The sequence below is a fragment of the Gloeophyllum trabeum genome (assembly GCF_000344685.1).
Source record: "Gloeophyllum trabeum ATCC 11539 unplaced genomic scaffold GLOTRscaffold_00004, whole genome shotgun sequence".
NCBI classification, from domain to species: domain Eukaryota; kingdom Fungi; phylum Basidiomycota; class Agaricomycetes; order Gloeophyllales; family Gloeophyllaceae; genus Gloeophyllum; species Gloeophyllum trabeum.
The window spans coordinates 2,001,645-2,019,317 of record NW_006920413.1 but is presented as its reverse complement, the minus strand read 5'-3'; the positions used below and the strand labels follow the sequence as shown (position 1 = coordinate 2,019,317).

Sequence of the window (17,673 nt, the reverse complement as noted above, 5' to 3'; positions counted from 1 at the left end):
GCGTTGCGCGTCTAATCAACAGCACGTGACACGCGTCGGGCGCGTTGATTGATGGCTGGCGGAGTTTGAAATTGGTGGCCAAACCCCCCGAGCGCGTCCTGCTCTCTCTTTCATCCGACCACATCCTTCAAAACATTCGAGGCATCAAGAGCCTAGCAACTACGGTACAGTCCTACTTCGGCGACGACGACGACGACCCTCAAAATGCAAACCGCGATGGAGAGCAGGGCCACGGTCCTGGGTAAGAGAACATGTCGTTCCGACTCCATAAATCTACCAGACGACTCCCTTTTCCCCTCCCTCCCCACACCTGAATCTACCCCCAACTTCAAACGAATGAAGACTACTGCCACCATTCTCGGTGACGATAGCAACAAAGAAAACATCCCTCCGTTCCGATTTGATGCTATCAACATCCCTCAGACGCCCCGCCCACTGCGTCGGACTCGGACCGATGCCACTATTCCTTCATCACCTATCGCTCGTATGTTAACCTTCATCTGTTTTGAGGACGTTAATGACCATTCCATTACTGATTAGCTCTTCGTCGGAGCACATCTTCGTCCGAAGTTGACGGCGCGTCTTCCCTCCAGACCCCACCCCCTACTCCCCAACAGAATCTTCCAATTTACCTACGAGCCCGTGCTCTCCTTCGTACCACTTGCGATGGTGCATCGACTATCGCTGGCCGTGGTGAAGAACGGGAAGTCATCACAAAGTTCATCTCGTCCTTCCTAAATCCTTCTGAAGAGGCGGAATCCTCAATGGCCGCCACTCTTTATATCTCGGGGACTCCTGGCACCGGTAAGACAGCCCTAGTGAACGCCATTGTCAAGGACATCGATGCGGGATGTAAGGTTGTCTATGTCAACTGCATGGCCTGTGAAGGTCTTCCTGCGCTGTTCGCGAAGATGTGCGAAGAGTTCGGCGGGCCAGCCATGGTTGTGCGAGCTTCCCGCACCGCGAAAGGCAAGGTCAAGGACACCAAGGATTCCTTGACATCGTTGCTTTCCAAGGCGACTGATAAATGGTACGTCGTGAGATAAAGCAGAGCGTACCAATATCAATTCCTCTTTGTAGTATCTTTGTGCTGGACGAACTGGACCACGTGGCACCCGCGCAAGCTCTTAGTTCCCTCTTCGATCTCACCCATGCTCACTCCTCCACGTTGCGCGTCATCGGCATTGCCAATACCCACACCTTGACGGCGGCGTCATCCTTGGCGGGTACTGGCTCAAAGAGCGTTACAACATTGCATTTTTCTCCCTACTCTGCCAGTCAGATGTTGCAAATTGTACAAACACGACTTGCTCCCCTCATCGACGACCCAGCCTGCTCAGAGAAGATGAAGAAGTTCTTGCCAGCGCCCGCCCTCACTTTGCTTTCGAAGAAGATCGCTGCCCAGACGGGCGACGTACGGGCGTTGTTCGAGGTCCTTCGAGGTGCTATTGATCAGGCAACCATGTCTCTGCTGAAGAATAAAGACGTGTCTGCCGATAGCAAGGTCGAGGCTGCCGTACCTGCTGTTACGCCGTCGCATGTCCTCGCAGCTCTGAAAACTTATACGCCCTCTACTTCGAAGAGATCTACGACTACGGCTGCTACCTCGTTAAATAACGAGATCATTACCAAAGTCCGCGATCTGGGGATGCAGGCGAGATTGGTCCTGCTCGCCATTCTTCTAGCTTCCAAGAGGTTGGAAGCCAACCTTTCAATATCCAACTCGGCACTGCCGTCCCCTTCAAAGCCTTCGATCAAGCGATCGACCTCGTCACCGTCTTCTCCGTCTGGGACCGCGACAGATATTGATCCAACCGCACTTCACGGGTACTATGTCGCAGTCTTGAAACGCTCGACAAATGATGTATTCAGCCCAGTCTCGAGGAGCGAATTCTCCGACTTGCTGGGATTGCTTGAGACCGTGGGCCTTGTCTCGCTCTCATCGTCTGCGTCAGGGCCTACGACTCCGACCAAGACTGGCCGTCGGTCCGTCGGCCGCTCAGCGTCGTTCTCTGCTGCAACCACCAAGTCTTCTAAGGGCCAGGGCGTGAGGCTCGCCGCCACTGTGAGGGCGGACGAGGTTCTGAGGGGTTTGGGGATCTCAAACGGTGACGTAGGCGCGATCGACCCTCGTCAAGAGGAAGTCAACGCGATATGGTCCAGGGAGCAGACCAAGATAAATCGTGAGCGCAAGCATGCTGCGTCACCCACGAAGGCTGCAGATGTCTTCGACGACGCCAATGAGGATTAGACTACTGTCCTACTCTCACAAGCCCTATATCCCCCATATCATCTATACCCCCTCTGTTCCGGCCGTCTCGAGGAACAATCATGTCGTGCTCCTATATGTCCTCATTGTCTATGCTGCCATTCTTTCCTCTGTCTCCTTCATCCTCAGGTTGCCGATATGGTGTTATGCGTCTTTTATGGTCACTACCTTGCCTTGTGTACAACTACAATTTCATTTGTGACACTAGATTGTACAATACACACACAGCATTAGAATAGTACATAGCAATCCGGAAGTCAATGCACGTGTGGTGACCGATGAGTTTTGTCCAATTGGTGAAGCAGGTGACGGAGACTACCTGTGCCTCGAAGAGCAGCAAGTCTGTCTCCGCTGAGCATGTCCATGTACTCGAGTGGTATGTCGGACATGGCTGCTTCCTTTTCGACAACCCCTCTGAGAACTTTCACCTGGTATCGCCATTCATTAGTCCTTGTGCATGATCATTTTCGAAGGGGCTCACCAATGTAGTCATCCTGGAGTCGAAAGCGTTGTATAGATCCTCCAACATTGGCGCTGCTTCATACTCTTCGCGCCTATTTTCTCGCCTCATCCCAGCTAAGTTGCATAGATCAAGGACATACTCGAGACAGCCTCTCAGCAGGTCTCCGGCTGCTTTCTGTCCTGATCGCAGTAAGCATGCGCTGAGAATGTCGTCCATAACACTAGAGTGATGGTCGGCAAGGGTAAAGACGTCTGAGAAGGATTCATTGCCTGGCGTTGTTGTAGACGAAAGGCGGGAAAGGAGCACGTCGAAGTTGCCCCGGATAGCCGTGTCGAAAACGTATGTCGATATCACCATCACGAACGAGTGGGCCACAAAGCGGAAGTGGAGCAATAGTTTATTGGACGACGCTAGGGTGGGGAACAGAGGATCAGACTTTCGTCTGGTCATACGGTATAGAGAACGGACGCCATTTTCCACTGTCATGCACAACGTTGAGATATCATATGCCGAGGAGCTATCCAAAATACGCACCTCGCATAAGTCGTAGGAGGAAAGCGAACATGCGCTGGTATTTTGAGATGACTTCAGGCGTGATAAGCACATCCAGCGGATGGGGAGGTCGATACTCCATGTACAGGAAATCAAGGGCCCTGTACATAGTCAGATATATATAGTCGCACTGGTAGATGTTCTCACTCAATCGCTGGTAGTTGACGATGAGTTATATGAAGGCAATGCACTGAAAGAGAGATCGCGGACGCACATAGTGGGTTGAGCCATTTTTCTCTGCCGGTACCTGTTGGCAGATCACGTATCGCGAATCCCAACCGGGAATCTGCTTCTTGAAATATTCGAGCGCGTCCAGCCCTCTCGACCACACCACCCTCGTCTTCACTGTCAGCTTCATCGAAATTCGCTTCTAAGGAATCTACAATAACTGTTCTGAGGTAGAAGCTGAGGTCAGTACCTCCCGGAGGCCAAGATTGCCGTTCCATCAGCTCCGGAGCAAGTCCGACAGCCCAGTTCTCATCTTTTCCAGCTTCGGAAGTGCGGCTAGGCCGTACAACCAGCGACCTTGCAGCCTGTTTATCACGATAGCGGTCCTCAGAGTCAGAGAAACAAGCAGCCTCGAGGCGACTCCGGAAGGAGTGGGACGTGAGTAAGAGGTATGATCTGAGGAGGTAGACGTGATTGTGGAAGTTGAAGTAAGACGAGGGGGAAGTCAATATCTCCAGCAGTGCTCCAGACAATAACCGAGTACGTTCGAGAAGAGGCGTCAGAACTAGTTCGCTGAGATGATCCAACGTCGGCGTGATGGAGGGTAGCTCAGAGGGGAACGCGGATATGAATGACTGAACAGAATAATCTGGGGAGACTGGCAAGCGCGCGTCCGATGCCTCCTGTCCGAGGGTCTCGCCTGGAGGGAGATCGAATATGCGGAATTCCTTTATTTCTTCTTTATATTTTGATTCCGAGACCGCTGAGAGCGCCAGCTCTTGAGATGACGTCTCTTCCGCCGTCCTTGGCTTCGAATCGGAAAGCTGTGTGCGGTTCCATGCAGAGATGACTTCTTCTTCCGTCCAAAACCAGCCAAGATCAGAAAAAGGCTCGTAGTAGTGCAAAAGGGGGTGGTCATTCTGGGCAGCCTTGAGCAGTTCTAGAGACTTGCGGGCTCTCGGTATAGTATCCGCTAACTCGGAAGAGAAGAACACAGGAAATGACGCCGCAGGCAAACTGTCACCACGGCGTTCAATTTGAACTTCGTCGGACTCGTCCGAGCTTTCTTCATCTTCCTCGGGCAATTCCAGCGGCTCCTCGGACGACGCAGTGATATCGACGGCTCCAAGGCCCACGGATTTGCTGATAGTCTTGAAATAGCCTTGGGAGATTGTTGTAAGGATGAAGGCGACAGCTGCCCTGACTCTTCTGCCTGCTGCTCTTTCTGTTAACGACTTGATATGGAGATATACATGAGAAAGCAGATTCTCGGTGGAAATTGGCAGCGGTTGATATTGTCTCGGAGAAGTCTGTAGATCCTACAAATGCCCGCGTCAGAACATGCTCCAACCACCAAACAACTATCGGCTACCCGTCTGCAGAGTACAGCGACCGCAGTCATAATTTCTTCTACTTCGGCATATTTTGTTGAAATCTCGATTAAGAGTTGTCGTTCGGAGTTGACGCTGGTATCCAGAGACGGGAGAGTTGCCAGTTCGCTCCGAGCGTACTGAAGGAGAGACGAGATCGCATGAGTGAATGCGTAAAATGTAGATGCTTCTGGATGACTCCTGCAAGGTGGATCAGCGATGTCCAAAGTAGGGATCCCGATGCTTGACGTACTGCGCCTTCAAGGAGTCAACTAGGATATCCAGTCGACGCAGAAGAGCACCAACGGCTGTGAATCTCCGGACAATACTGAGAGCTAGATGTGAGCAAGAAGAAAGATACAGAAAGACGGCGGAAACGAGCCTCGCGCTGATCTTTTCGTCTTTACCATAGACTAGTAGAAGAGACGATTTCCCATGCGCGAACATTGGTTGAAACAGTTCTGAAAGGCCATCCCACTGGTACAACCGGGAAGAAGTACCAAGTACTGTCGCTCGCAATGACTGAAGAAGCTCTCCTTCGGTGACGTATGTTACGTCTGACTTTAAGTCTTTGAAGAGCGGCGGTTGTACACTGGATGGCATGATACAATTATTGTGAATAAAATCAAGGGAGTAAAGTGCTCACAAATGTCTGGCGATGGCGAAGTCTTCGCTCGTTCCTTCCGATAGAAAGGGTGTGCCTAGAGATTTCGGTGAATGGGAGAAACGAAGCGTATCCCAAGATAAAAGGCTCGGCTATAGAATCGTCGTAAGTGACTCTGATAATATTTCATGAGCCTCATGTTTCTTACCGTTCGAGTATGTTCCAACCTTAGAGCATCATCCCACAGCGTACTTTCGGAGGCATGCTGAGGGTCAGCTTGAACTACATTAGGTTCGTTCGGAGCAACGGAATCCGTAATCCCTCGTTCCGCTCTTCGGCCGGAATGTTTGGAACAGTACATTTCCATTCTATCCATCAATGGATTCTGTGGTTTGTCAGGAAGGGGTTTAACAAAGAAGGGAGCAGCCAGGGGAGGCAGGCTGAGCGGGCTGTCTCTAGTATCCTCCTGGTCTCCCAAGGGCGGGAGCCAGGGCATATCTCCTCCTGCCGGGTAGTCATAAGGAGATTCCATCGGGTGTACACTGCAAATTCGCGTGGCCAGGCTGTTGCCACAGGCGCGCCTCAGTAGGCTGAGATGGAGCGCGTCCAGTGAGGAGAAGGCAATTACGTAAGACTGTGGCTCTTCGCGTCTGCACGTGATCTCGACACGTCCAGCGGCGATGGTGCGTGCATCAAGTTCCACGCGTCGGCGTTGAAGCGTGTCTTCTTGATTGCGCCCACCACTATTCTTGTTTCTTGCCTCGACGCAGCAACGGCAGCATCAGCAACGCGAGCCTCGTCGTCGAAGATCCCAATGGCTACCGTTCGTCGCCCTTTGCTATCGCGCCCTTTGCCCGGTGTAGTGGATCCCGGGAGGCTTCTGAAGGGCGGCCTACCAGTCGGGAAGCGGGCGAGGTCGCCGGATGCTGCTTTCGACGCCGGTGCTGTAAAGGACTCTGCTAAGCGAGCCAGAGCTTTGCCACCTGTCCCGGTACAGGACGAAGAGCGCAAGGAGAAGGAGCAGAGGCGGCTGGAACGGGAGAAGCAGAAGCGGGATTTTCAGATCAAGTATACAAAGGCGTTTCCGCAATGGTCCTTCTACTTTGACCTTGATGTTCTTAACCCCGAAGAAGCCGCTACGCAGGAGCGATTAACGGCAAAAATCGAACAACTGGGCGGGGTATGGCTTTCCACTCCGTGAATGAGGAGAAGGGTCTAACTTTCACCTGCAGCGTGTCGAGGACTTCTTCTCGAACGATGTGACGCATCTGGTGACCAACAAACCCATACCTCCGCCTGGCGATCGGGCGAACAAGGAGAATAGCAATCCGAAAGGTACCACCCAGTCTTTGCTCGGCAGTCCTTTTAAACTCAGAGGGTTAGTGTGCTGCTCTTGTCTCTCTGTCATTGCTGAGGCTAATGGAGTCGTCTTGAAGAGAGAAGAATGCGTGTCTCTATGATGCAGTCGTTCTAAAAGCTGTTGACTTTGGCATCAAGATCTGGGATACTGTGAAGTTACAGAGCGTCCTGGAACGATGTCTCGCGCCCCTGGCTTCGTCGACTACAGCGTCGCGTCCGCAACTCTTACAGCCTGCCACTGGGATGAGCAGAACGGGCCGTGACCTCCAGCGCCTGTTGCTGACGGAGCGACTGCGCGGTACCACCACAGAACGGGATCCGACTCAAAAGCGTCACAACTATCAATACTTCTCCAAATCTAGCTATTTCTTGTTGGTTGAGGACATGAAACAGGAGCTTGCAACGATTCATGCCCTAGAGTACACCATCTCCAAGGGCAAAGACGGGGTTGAAAGGGGTGCATGGCCCATTCTCTACTGCCATCCTCGAGCACGCGGTCCATTCGTGGAATATAATGAGAAGGAGCAGAGGCGCTGGGAGAAGGCTCAACTCGCGGAGAAAGAGGACGCCAAAGAGCGAGAGTGCGTCAAGGCGAAGCTCAGAAGGGAACGCAAGAAAGAGCAGATGCAAGTGCAGCCCAGGCAGGGCGACCTCAGGCGTACGGTGTCGATGAATAACCTCCACCGTCGGGTGACGAACCCCGAACTTGGGTTCGACGAGCTGTTGGATTGGAAAGGTGACAATTCTGGATCGGTCAATGCGTCTGGATATCTCGCTTCTACTGGTGCATACATCGCTGCCTCCGGCAACAGCGTGAATATCACTTCGACTGCCGGCACCACCAGCATGGCCAGCGGCCCGTTGCAAACTTTGCAGTTACCTGCAGCACTCCGCGATAGGTTGGAACAGCAGGTCACGACGTCTCGCCGGGTCACCGCCGCCAACAACGGGAACACTGCCGATGCGAATGGCAAGCTTGGCGACATGGGTCCTCCCCTCAGCATCCCCGAGCGTCGTGCTCAGCTGAAGAAGAGTCGAAGCACAAGTACCCTGAGGTTGCCGAAACGAGACGAGAAGTCTAAACCAGGGTATTGTGAGAGTTGCCGAGTCAAGTTTGAAGACTTCAAGGAGGTGGGTCTACGCGCTGTTTTGGCTGTATCATAACTTGACCCATGTCACTTGTATAGCACATCAAGGGCCGAAAACATCAGAAGTTTGCGATGAACGACGATAACTTCTACCAGCTCGATCGCGTCCTGTCCCGAGTGCGTCGGCGCACGCTCCAGGAGGTGGAGGAACAAAGGGCCATGAGGGAGCAGCAGCGCCTCAGGTACGACGAAGACACCTTCATGCCGGGACCTTCGTCGCAAGACGAGGCGATGATTGATCTGGACGCCGACTCCGACGAAGAGGATGCGCAGCAGTACGGACGTTCGTACGAAGTTGAGGACTTCAACGTTTGACTTGGGGCATAGAGCTTGGATTCTGAGATCACCGCATGTAATGTTACCACCACAATCGCATCGTTCATACCTTTCATAGCATAGCATTATAATTGTACAACCTTCACAATGACTGGGCTTCTTTTCGCATCTCAATGATCACTTGTCTTGCATCCACAAACGTACAGTGGAGGAAGTGCATTGCGCCTGGATGAGCTCTCGTATTGCTTTCGAGAAACAATGCATTAGCCGTATGTCACAGGATCGCACTTCGTGCCTCGCCCGAAATATGACGCGTCCGAGGCTGTAGGTCATATACAGGCGAGGCTCACTGTTGACCATATATAACCCCGTGCTTGTAATAATATTAGACACAAGTAATCTCGCAAGGATACAAATTATCAAACCTAATACTATATTCTATGCTCTATGCAGAAGAACCAGCGCGGCTCCACGACAGTGCTCACCGCAGGTGCCTGGCCCCGTCAATCCCGATCCTAACCGAGTTGAGAACGTCAAACCGCTCCCGCCTCCTCTTCTCAATCTCCCCGTCCAACGCGGTTTCCCACCACCTCTCGCCCTCCGGCACGGTCTTCCACCCGCCGCGCAGAAACTCCCGGAGTGCCTTCTGGTTCGACAACTTAGTGAGCTCGCTCACCTGCGCCCAGTACGGCGGCGGGTTCGCGGGGGAGTAGCGCTGCGGCTGGGCGGGCTTCGACGCGTCCTCCTTCGCCACATCGGCATAGGAGGGCGCGCCACCCTCCGAAATGGGCCCGCAGAATCCGTTCATGGCCAGGACGATTGCGGGAGGGATCGTGATCCGCCCGTGCTTGAAGACGATCTGGGACACCGCGACGCAGTGCAGGGTCGCGCCATCCGGTTCTTCGGTGGCCATCTGCGCCTTCGCGAGCTGGCGCACGGTCTCGTTGACGGTGGAGGACGAGTCAGCGCGGTTTGCATCAGGTACCACGGGGTTGGCTGGGGTAGCCGGGATAGAAATGGGCGTGGCTGGGGTATGGAAGGGTGGAACGGATGGGAGGGAGGTAGGCACGGATCCGTTTGTTTCAGCCGGAGGGGTCTGACCCTGACTCTTCCTCCCCTTGCCCTTGTTTTTGGGATGGGTCACAAATCGGACGACAATGTATACCTACGATGATTAAAGAGGTCGGCGCGAGCCACACAAGAGGGTTGATTCTACGTACCCATTTGTTGTCCCAGCTGCCCACGTTCATTCGTAATTCATACTTGGCGAACATAGGGATTTCGCGGATGAAACTATGATGTGTTCCTGCCCGACGGTAGCGGAAATTAATCACCTGGTGTAGAGCTAAACATTGGACTCGTGGGAGTCTGCTTACCCGCTAGTGCTATCCAACCCCCGCAGGGAAAGAGGGAGGGGAACATAGCCAGGGCAGCTTTGAACCGAGCACTGTCCAAGATCTGAGATCCGTTAGATGAGAAGAGCGAGATCCTGATAGTAAGAACCACCTTTGGATAGCATGAGTTGCTAAGGTGGAGGTTGAAATCGCAATCTTCAGGGCCTGACAGAGCAAAGACACGTCAAATGTGAATCCTTAGAAGTTAGGTGCGCATACTCACCGGCCCAGGCATTATACGTTATCGTCATGTCGAACGGGTCGGCGCCTACAGGTGCCAAGGATCCATACCAGTTGTCCATCTCCAGCTTCCTGACCTTGCTCGGCTTCAGAGATAACCTCAACTTGACTCGCATCCAGAGGTAACGGAGGCGCAACGCAAATACTGGCCGGAATACTCGGACTGCATAGGTGCTTGAGATGAACAGCAGACCAGACGAGAAAGAAGCGACGTACAATGCCATGACAAGGGGAAGGCTCGGATATTCACCAGTATCAGAACCCAGAATAGACCTTTCAGAGTCTGGGGTACGAGAGCCTTAAGGATGGCACTCGTGGGGATGAAATGCTCGAGTCTTCTGAGAACGCCCTGGACAGCGCTGCTCGACATGGCTGCGACAATGAGAGAGTCGAGTATGCCGGAGAAAGGGAGGCAAGTGCGCAGTGCAAGCTAGGAAGCATACTAATAGTGATCTACTGAAAGCTCGGACGGTACCGGCGACCTTGATAGCCGAACCCCGATGTCACGACCAACATGATTGGCCTGCTCTATGGCAGTCTATTGGCTGTCGCGAGCCGTTGTGGCTTTCCCCAGCAGCTGTTCAGGCATTGGGGATCGGTATGCATTTCCATGGGGGCTGCTTAGGTATCATCTCAATACTATAGTCGATGGCGAAAGCTTAGAGCAAGTCTTGCCAGTGACCCAAACACAAAGTTACGAATGATAGTACCGGCTCAGCAAGCAGGTTCTGCACCATTGGATTTGGATGCGAGGGGCTGAGCCTTGGCGACGTGGCTCCTGCTATTAGCTCCATTTGCCGCAAGGGTCGCGGCACTGGCTCGGACGTGCATCCCTCTAAGGCAGACGATCTACTGCAACGTTACTATCTTTGCACCGCGGGACAAGCTGCTTAGTCATCACGGCAGTCCCTAGCACCGCGCTTCTCAAGAACGTGAATAAGAACGACGACCAACAAGGTGGATCAGATTCCCTTGGCTGTACCTTTGCGTTCCGTATAAATTGCTATGTCACAAGATTCTGCACCATGGCTGTATTGCCGTCGGGTGTAACAGGACAACACCGCCGCTACAGAGCCGCCGAAGTGGTTGGAGCTGACAAGCAGCCAGTAAGATTCTGAGCTGGCTGTCTCCCTCATTCACGGGAATCTTTCTTCCATGCCACTCTAAATACTGCTACCAAATGTAGTACAAGTAATCTATGACCATGAGCGTCAGCGGCAGAAGCAATACGATGCGGGCGGAGCGCCGCTTTGCTAACTGAAAGTTGTGTCCGTTGTTTCTTCTCCCTAAAATGGAAGTCACTTCTGTCACGTCACCGCGGTCAGTAAGTTCGAGCTGTCGATGCGTCGTCCTCACTTAGGACAGCCTTACACGCCCGGCCCTCACATAATTCGCTTCTACCTCACTCTTCCTGCGACGTAATATTGAAAGAAGGTTCAGCGCAGTTCATTGCAGAGGTTCTGATAAATTTCGGCCAGAAATCGCGACCTTTCGCCTGATTCGTCATCTAGGGTCGCTCGGCTTATCTCACGTCACGACTACTTGCCCTAGCCCAACGTGAGTCGACAAGGTCCATTCATATAACTGTCTATTTGCATTTCTTCCACCGAATGAGTGTTTCTCATTGATCTCAGTATTTACAGACTGGAATCACACCCATCGGATTTTACGCCTATGGCTGAATCGCCGGACGAGACGGACTCCATGGGAGCACCTAGCGACGATGGTCAACTCACAATCCGCATTCCGAATCCGAAGGTCTACATGGCTAGGCAATCACAATGGAAAGGTCGTAGAGGAAAACCTCGGTGTGATCACTGCCGCCTCAACAATCTAAAGGCGAGTGGTATATGTGGCACGGTTGTTGTTCGCTAACCTGACGTTGAATTTATTAGTGTGATAGAGTGCTTCCTGCATGTAACTATTGCGTGTGGCCCAACGGGAAAGACTGCAAGTACACGCCCCTGCCGACACCTGCTCACCGAGGGATCCCTAGATGTGATAGATGCCGCATCAAGAACCTCAAAGTGAGTGGCGGTCATTCTCACATGACCTGGCTAACCGGGACCTCTCGTAACAAAGTGCGACCGGAACCTGCCGGTGTGCAATCACTGCGCGAGCGAGGAAGGCGCAGAATGTAATTATACGCCCAAAAAGAGACATAAGGTTCCCGAAGAGCACATTGCTCTTCAAAAGGAAGGTTCGGCATCTCCTTACGCCACAAAATCTGCGTCTTTCCTTGTGTCCGACGTGCCACCGTCAGATGAATCCGGAGAGGCAGGCGATCCTCTAGCCGAAAAGTCCTCCTTCCCCGCAAGAACCTATCGAGAATACGTCGGCGACGAACCGTCCTCATCGCACATCAAGGCAGATCAAAGAGTCAACCAGCCAGAGCGTCCCCGTGTGGCTCCGGCTCCGGCTCGCAAGGCAGACCGCCCAGTACAGCCGGCGTGGATGAGTAAATCGAACCTGCCACCTCTCGCTCCGAAGACGAGCCTCCACGACCAATCCTCCTCCTCTTCGTCCTGCTTCTTGGACCAGCGCACAATGCTCCTGCCGACCCGCATCGAACCCTGGACCAACCCAGAATTTTCTCCGCTGCCAGACTCAGTCCTCCGACACCTTCGAACGGCGAATGCGATGGAGATGCCCACCCGCCAGAATTTCGAAGAGGCACTGGCGACCTACCTGAAGGACCTGGCTCCAGAGCTGAAGGAGACGGCCGCGCTTCCGCCGGACGTCTACGCCGAGCTTGCCCGCGCCGTATCGAAGGGCGACGTCTCGACATTATCGCCTCGCCGCCTGATGTGGACGGAAATTCACCACATTCGCAGTGGCTCCGATAAACACCACCTTCTCCTACTTCCTCGAGACCCGTATTTCCAGATGGACCGCGCCGACGAAGAGAAACTCCGTCTGGAGTATGTGGCACGCATGGATGGGACGGTGGATTCCGTAGAGCAGGGCCGTAGCCGCCCTTCCAATGGAAAGGAACCGGCAGACGGAGGCTTCCAGTCCTTGGAATGGACTATGGCCTTCGAGCGAGTGCCTGTGCAGACGCAGATATACGATATTCTCGTGTATGCGCATCGCAGCCACGGCTCGTCATCATCCATGCTCTTCGAGGTGCGACGTGTCGGGGTGGTAAGTGGTGATTAAATTCTCTGGTATAAGCGCCCTCTCCTGAAATTTCTTGCCCAGGCAACCATCACCTGGCCGATGGTAGAGATATTCACAAGACTCTGCCCTCTCTGCAACCTCCGTGCTAAGACCGGAGGTGTACCTTTGGGCGAAAGCTCCGGGGTCAAGCGATAGCCAATGCCAATCTCAATAATATGCTCTGTCCTGAAGGCTAATCTCGTTTATTTATGAATCGTCGAACGGTGCTCGCAAGGCGCGTTCAGTTCCATGTAATTATTTGCTTGCAGTGCGTTTCACCCATGCATGTCCTTTCATAGTGCAAGACCGGTGAGGGAGGAAAATGTATGTTACATATGCTCATAACATGAACTAATGCCTACCTATCTATGGCTTGTCTTACTTTCTGTCCCCGGGAGCCACCCACGTGTGGCAGCGTCGAAAACTATCAGGTGACGACAACCTGCGCAAGTCTCCATGCTTTTCCCGGTTTCGTGGACATGGTAGGAGAGGAGTTCCGGCACCACATCGATGGAGCGGTTCGTTACAATATTCAAGGACTAATCGTACATGTGACAGCAAGCTCTACCTAACGCTGGAGGTACATATTGTACAGACTTGCACGAGAAATATGTCAAGACAGTAAAGGTGATACTTTTCACGAACGCAGCTCGAAAGTAGCAAAAGCCAAGTCGTATCCACCAAACTCATAGTTGATCTTGTCCGTCCTCTTGTAGACGCCGGGCTTGAGCGCGACCCCGTCCGCGCCGTTGACACCGTTCTGCACGGCCGCCGGGTTCGTCAGCGCCGCTTTGAACGCCCGCTGCGCAGCCTCGATCGCGCTCAGCCCGTCCTCCTCTTCCGCGGTGCTGTTGTCCTCGCTGGAGATGAAGAGCGTAAGGGTGAGCCGGCCGGGGCGGAAGATGTTCACGACGCGGCGGATGAGCGTCTTCAGGTCGGGGATGCTGCCGGCCTTGTTGGTCGGCGTGGTCGGCAGCGGGACGTTGCACTCGAAGCTGGCGTAGGACCAGCCCTCTTCGGGGGTGACGTGGATGGTGTAGTAGCCCTCGCCCCCTTCGTCTGACTCGGCACCTTCGCCGGCCTGGGAGCCCCATTTTATGAGGGCGTTGGAGGAGTAGCCGCATGGCGTGAAGGAGTAGGCGTCGAGGGTGGTGAGGTGAGCGGGAAAAAGCTCGCTGATGCCGATGCTGGAGGAAAGCGATAGTGCGTTCTCGGAGGGCGAGAGATCTGGCGTGTCGGGCGTGAAGAATGGCTCGCGCGCCTCAGCAGCGAGGTGCGTCATGAGGATCTCGATGGTATAATCAGGCACGGTGAACGTCTCGTCGGGATTTTCGGAGTCGCGGACGACAGTGCTGTCCGCGGCCTCGGTCATCGAGTTCGCGAGGGACGCGTTGGGCGAGTCGTCGCCGGGGCTGGTGATGTAGAGCAGCCAGTGGTCGCCGTTGACCTTGCCGACGGTGTAGCCGGCGCCGTTGGAGAAGATGTCGTCGAGGAAATTGACTTCGTCGCGCCAGTCGCGGTGCGGGCCGTGCTGGCGCTCGGGGAACATGAAGGCTTTGCGGGAGTAGAAGAGGCGGTAGACGCTCGGGAGGTCGGCGTGCTCGCGCGCGACCTCGAGGATGCGGGGGAGGCCTAGGAGGTTGACCGTCGTGCCGCATGTTTTGAGGATGAGGCGATGGGGTGAGACAAAGAGCGAGGATTCACTGGTACGAAGAGTCATTAGCATACTGGGAGGTCTCGACGTCTTAAATACATGGGCAAATTAGCAAGTGTGGGGATCGGCTATCTATAAGGACCTCGCGCAAGGGAGAATGAATGGTATCACATTTGTCGGCTCGCAGTGATTGCTCAGTCTGCACACGACCGTCGGCAGGCCTACGGCCTTGATCGCGAACAGGTCGAAACACGGATTGCCTATACTCACCTCAAGAGATAGGCATCGATTTCCTCTCCATAGGTAACACTGAGCACCTGGCACTTTACGATAGCGAGTACCTCATCCCAGACCTGCCGAGATACTTTCCTCAGACCGTGCTTGCCATCAGGTGCTGCGTCCGCGCCAGGGACATGGGCTGGCGATGGCGCGAACCATATCTCGAGCAGCTTTTCTGGGCCCTCAAAGGGCGGGTTTGTGTGGTGTTGATCAGTCATTATCCGTCAACGTTGAGGACGCTAGGGGAAGGGGGAGTTGAGGTTGCCGCAGAGGGCTTTCCTAGGATGCATGAAACGGTGCTTGCACGCTGTTGAAGACGGAGCCGACGCCTTGCTCGACGACGAGGACGAAGGCAAAGGCAGGATAATTATTGGATGCATACTGACCGCTAATCTTGCGCAGGATCGATCGTAGTAAAAATTCGATTGATAGTGTTTCCGGCTGTTCCCGCGCCGACGCCACCCGTCCTCGTCATCGTGCCCGACGCTGCCGCCTGCGTGCGCATCGTCGCCGCCGCTACTCAAAAGCCTGCGAGGCAGCCTCGAGCCTCTTTACGCCGTTCGCGACATGATTCCGCGACGTATAATCCCTCGGCTGCCGCTGCTGCGAGCGCTGGTCCCGCGCGCCGTGTCCTCGCCCCTTCTGCCCTTGACTTCGCGTCTTCGCACCCAACCGCTGCGCGCATCCGTTCTCCCCTCGTCGTCGCGCTCCTTCCACAGCTCCCCCTCTCGCCTCAGCAGCCCCGAGCCAGCTGCACACGACCCCTCCACCGGCATCCCGCCCAATGCCAGCCTTTCGCAGCGCCTAAAGTACCTCATCAAGTACTACGGCTGGTACGCGCTCGGCGTCTACCTCGTCCTCTCCGTCCTCGACTTTAGCATCTCCTTCGCCGCCATCAACATCGTCGGCGCCGAGCATGTCTCCCGGGCTGCCGCCGCGGTCAAGGAGTACGTGGCCAGCATGATCCATTCGACACCCCCGGAACCGGGCAGGGAGGAGATCGAGAGCACGTCGCAGCACGCTGCTGCTGGCGGGCAGGAGGGGCTCTACGCCATGCTCGTGCTCGCGTACACCATCCACAAGACCGTGTTCCTCCCCGTCCGGGTCGGTCTGACGGCGGGCTTCACGCCCAAGTTGGTCAACTGGCTGGGGCAGCGAGGGTGGGTCGGCATTCGGGGCACAAGGCGCGCCGCACAGCATATGAGAGAGCGGTCAAAAGACATGAGGGAGCGCATCAACAACAACAAGCCATGATATACAGGTCGCCCCTCTGTCTTCGTCCCCTCTGTCACACTTTATCTCTGCAGGTCAGCGCGCTCTACTTCCGGACCTTTATTTATCTGACAAGTGTCAAGCTTGCATGAATCCTCGACCCTCACTCGTATTATAATCTGTATCATCGCTTAGACGAACATTACATGGATTAATGCATACTTTGCTACCAATGATGGTCAATCCAGAACACGACCAGGACGTATTCATACACCGGCCCAGAAATCGCTGTCTGCAGCCAAAGTCTGCCGGACCTGTGTCGCCATCTTTTCCTTCATACTGCGTCGCCTGTCTCGCCGCTCTTTCTTGTATTCCTTGATCAGGTCGCGGGTTTCCTTGATGTTCTCTTTGATGCGCTGCACTTCGGCTGTCATGTCCGTATCGAGCTTGTCCAGGAGGTTCAGGAGGCTGATGATCTGTTTTGATGTTGCCAGTGGATATTCGGGTTTTGCGGGGCTACCTGGGGGAAGGTCTTGGTGCTGATTCTGACACGGTGGCGTCCGAGGCAGCGGCTTGTTCTTGTCGGCGGTCCTGGGCTTGGAAGAGGCGAAAGAGAGACTAGGAAGCGGTGTAGAGATACTCTTCAAGAGCGTCGCCAGCGCTTCGTCGCAGTATTGGTTCTTGTCCGCGTCAGCAAGCAGAGGCGAGAGGCACAAGTCCAGCGAGATCTGAGGCAGCTGAGCCATATTAGATGATTGTTTTGTATAGCCAGCTATACGAGATTAGTGAAGTCTAGCGTAGTTGATGTCGTAGTCGATGGTAAAGGCGAGCCGGGAACTGCCGACAGCACTCTACACCATGCAATCACTGGCACGGGCGACGACGGCTGCTGCGCTTGCTCGGCCAGGCCCTTCCTCCACCGTCGTACTCGGACGCAGATATCTTGCTGCAGACTCGCATGCTCACCACGATGAGCACCACGACAATACACAATACCGCCCCGAAGGTGCGTGCAGTAAAGGAGATGCACGGGCAGTTGACTCATTCCTCGCCAGGGTTCACATCCGCTGGCTGGCGCTACCTCATCGTCGGCGCTGCCGCGGTCGTAGCATTCTACAAATGGGCCCCTGCTCCTGGTGAAGAGGCCTATCTTACGCGGTACATCAAGTACTACATGACGCCGGCGGAGTCCTGGGAGGCCGTGAACACAAAACACCTGCTGCTCTCCGCGGAGGCGCAGGCGGGCTCGCTGCTGATTGCGGGCGCGAAGCGGCCCCTTGTGCACCGGTACCGATACCCTCAGTGAGTGCGAGCGCTGGCTGCAAAGACTTGCATAAATAACTGGGGCGACACAGGATGCTCGACCACGGCTCGCCGCATCTGCAGCCGATCGGGACGCAGGTAGACCTGAGCAACGTGGTGGTGAAGGGGGACCGGGAGTAGACTAGACTATTTGTGTATGCAGATTGAACAGAGCTGTTGACGGATGTGTACGGCAGGCATGTTCGAGTTGATTTTGATGGGCG

At 54.5% G+C, this 17,673-nt stretch overlaps 9 protein-coding genes across 9 annotated transcripts; 5 read left to right on the top strand and 4 right to left on the bottom strand.

Moving 5' to 3' along the window:
* Nucleotides 1-204: 204 nt before the first annotated feature.
* GLOTRDRAFT_120608 (P-loop containing nucleoside triphosphate hydrolase protein) lies at nt 205-2,426 on the top strand (the record flags this gene model as incomplete). Its single annotated transcript, XM_007866341.1, has 3 exons — nt 205-484; nt 541-1,030; nt 1,081-2,426. The coding sequence occupies 3 exons, from the start codon at nt 205-207 to the stop codon at nt 2,249-2,251; spliced, it is 1,941 nt and encodes a 646-aa protein (XP_007864532.1). The 3' UTR covers nt 2,252-2,426.
* A 100-nt stretch (nt 2,427-2,526) lies between these two features.
* GLOTRDRAFT_38396 (uncharacterized protein) lies at nt 2,527-5,922 on the bottom strand (the record flags this gene model as incomplete). The annotated part of the gene is made up of 8 exons (XM_007865751.1): nt 2,527-2,697; nt 2,751-3,211; nt 3,267-3,385; nt 3,495-4,771; nt 4,825-5,023; nt 5,076-5,414; nt 5,469-5,578; nt 5,635-5,922. The coding sequence occupies 8 exons, from the start codon at nt 5,920-5,922 to the stop codon at nt 2,527-2,529; spliced, it is 2,964 nt and encodes a 987-aa protein (XP_007863942.1).
* A 318-nt stretch (nt 5,923-6,240) lies between these two features.
* On the top strand, nt 6,241-8,299 carry GLOTRDRAFT_74212 (uncharacterized protein; the record flags this gene model as incomplete). Its single annotated transcript, XM_007866340.1, has 4 exons — nt 6,241-6,606; nt 6,659-6,761; nt 6,892-7,916; nt 7,973-8,299. 4 exons carry the CDS (start codon nt 6,241-6,243, stop codon nt 8,246-8,248), a joined length of 1,770 nt encoding a protein of 589 aa, XP_007864531.1. The 3' UTR covers nt 8,249-8,299.
* A 221-nt stretch (nt 8,300-8,520) lies between these two features.
* Nucleotides 8,521-10,253, bottom strand: GLOTRDRAFT_58778 (uncharacterized protein). The gene is made up of 6 exons (XM_007866339.1): nt 10,060-10,253; nt 9,827-10,006; nt 9,716-9,768; nt 9,586-9,667; nt 9,430-9,515; nt 8,521-9,374 (listed from the first exon to the last, which is right to left on the bottom strand). The coding sequence occupies exons 1-6, from the start codon at nt 10,211-10,213 to the stop codon at nt 8,691-8,693; spliced, it is 1,239 nt and encodes a 412-aa protein (XP_007864530.1). The 5' UTR covers nt 10,214-10,253; the 3' UTR covers nt 8,521-8,690.
* A 615-nt stretch (nt 10,254-10,868) lies between these two features.
* Nucleotides 10,869-13,158, top strand: GLOTRDRAFT_92456 (uncharacterized protein; the record flags this gene model as incomplete). The annotated part of the gene is made up of 7 exons (XM_007866338.1): nt 10,869-10,949; nt 11,142-11,167; nt 11,275-11,400; nt 11,487-11,651; nt 11,747-11,870; nt 11,926-12,987; nt 13,045-13,158. 7 exons carry the CDS (start codon nt 10,869-10,871, stop codon nt 13,156-13,158), a joined length of 1,698 nt encoding a protein of 565 aa, XP_007864529.1.
* A 326-nt stretch (nt 13,159-13,484) lies between these two features.
* GLOTRDRAFT_120603 (S-adenosylmethionine decarboxylase) lies at nt 13,485-15,258 on the bottom strand. The gene is made up of 2 exons (XM_007866337.1): nt 14,927-15,258; nt 13,485-14,705 (listed from the first exon to the last, which is right to left on the bottom strand). Exons 1-2 carry the CDS (start codon nt 15,151-15,153, stop codon nt 13,640-13,642), a joined length of 1,293 nt encoding a protein of 430 aa, XP_007864528.1. The 5' UTR covers nt 15,154-15,258; the 3' UTR covers nt 13,485-13,639.
* A 172-nt stretch (nt 15,259-15,430) lies between these two features.
* On the top strand, nt 15,431-16,558 carry GLOTRDRAFT_115365 (uncharacterized protein). Its single transcript, XM_007866336.1, has 2 exons — nt 15,431-16,242; nt 16,291-16,558. Exon 1 carries the CDS (start codon nt 15,503-15,505, stop codon nt 16,187-16,189), a length of 687 nt encoding a protein of 228 aa, XP_007864527.1. The 5' UTR covers nt 15,431-15,502; the 3' UTR covers nt 16,190-16,242; nt 16,291-16,558.
* GLOTRDRAFT_137755 (uncharacterized protein) lies at nt 16,414-16,935 on the bottom strand (the record flags this gene model as incomplete). Its single annotated transcript, XM_007866335.1, has 1 exon — nt 16,414-16,935. The coding sequence occupies exon 1, from the start codon at nt 16,891-16,893 to the stop codon at nt 16,414-16,416; it is 480 nt and encodes a 159-aa protein (XP_007864526.1). The 5' UTR covers nt 16,894-16,935.
* Nucleotides 16,936-16,991: 56 nt separating this feature from the next.
* Nucleotides 16,992-17,673, top strand: GLOTRDRAFT_110564 (uncharacterized protein). Its single transcript, XM_007866334.1, has 3 exons — nt 16,992-17,153; nt 17,203-17,449; nt 17,503-17,673. The coding sequence occupies exons 1-3, from the start codon at nt 17,006-17,008 to the stop codon at nt 17,588-17,590; spliced, it is 483 nt and encodes a 160-aa protein (XP_007864525.1). The 5' UTR covers nt 16,992-17,005; the 3' UTR covers nt 17,591-17,673.

Bases quoted from the DNA above. Each gene is read 5' to 3' on its own strand.
- GLOTRDRAFT_58778 (XM_007866339.1), bottom strand. From the start codon at position 10,213: ATGTCGAGCAGCGCTGTCCAGGGCGTTCTCAGAAGACTCGAGCATTTC. The intron at 9,769-9,826 runs GTGAGTATGCGC...TTGCTCTGTCAG, and splicing joins AACGTATAATGCCTGGGCCG to GCCCTGAAGATTGCGATTTC. The intron at 9,516-9,585 runs GTAAGCAGACTC...ACCGTCGGGCAG, and splicing joins GGGTTGGATAGCACTAGCGG to GAACACATCATAGTTTCATC.
- GLOTRDRAFT_110564 (XM_007866334.1), top strand. From the start codon at position 17,006: ATGCAATCACTGGCACGGGCGACGACGGCTGCTGCGCTTGCTCGGCCA. The intron at 17,154-17,202 runs GTGCGTGCAGTA...ATTCCTCGCCAG, and splicing joins TACACAATACCGCCCCGAAG to GGTTCACATCCGCTGGCTGG. The intron at 17,450-17,502 runs GTGAGTGCGAGC...GGGGCGACACAG, and splicing joins CACCGGTACCGATACCCTCA to GATGCTCGACCACGGCTCGC.
- GLOTRDRAFT_115365 (XM_007866336.1), top strand. From the start codon at position 15,503: ATGATTCCGCGACGTATAATCCCTCGGCTGCCGCTGCTGCGAGCGCTG.
- GLOTRDRAFT_120603 (XM_007866337.1), bottom strand. From the start codon at position 15,153: ATGACTGATCAACACCACACAAACCCGCCCTTTGAGGGCCCAGAAAAG. The intron at 14,706-14,926 runs GTGAGTATAGGC...TCTTCGTACCAG, and splicing joins ATCGATGCCTATCTCTTGAG to TGAATCCTCGCTCTTTGTCT.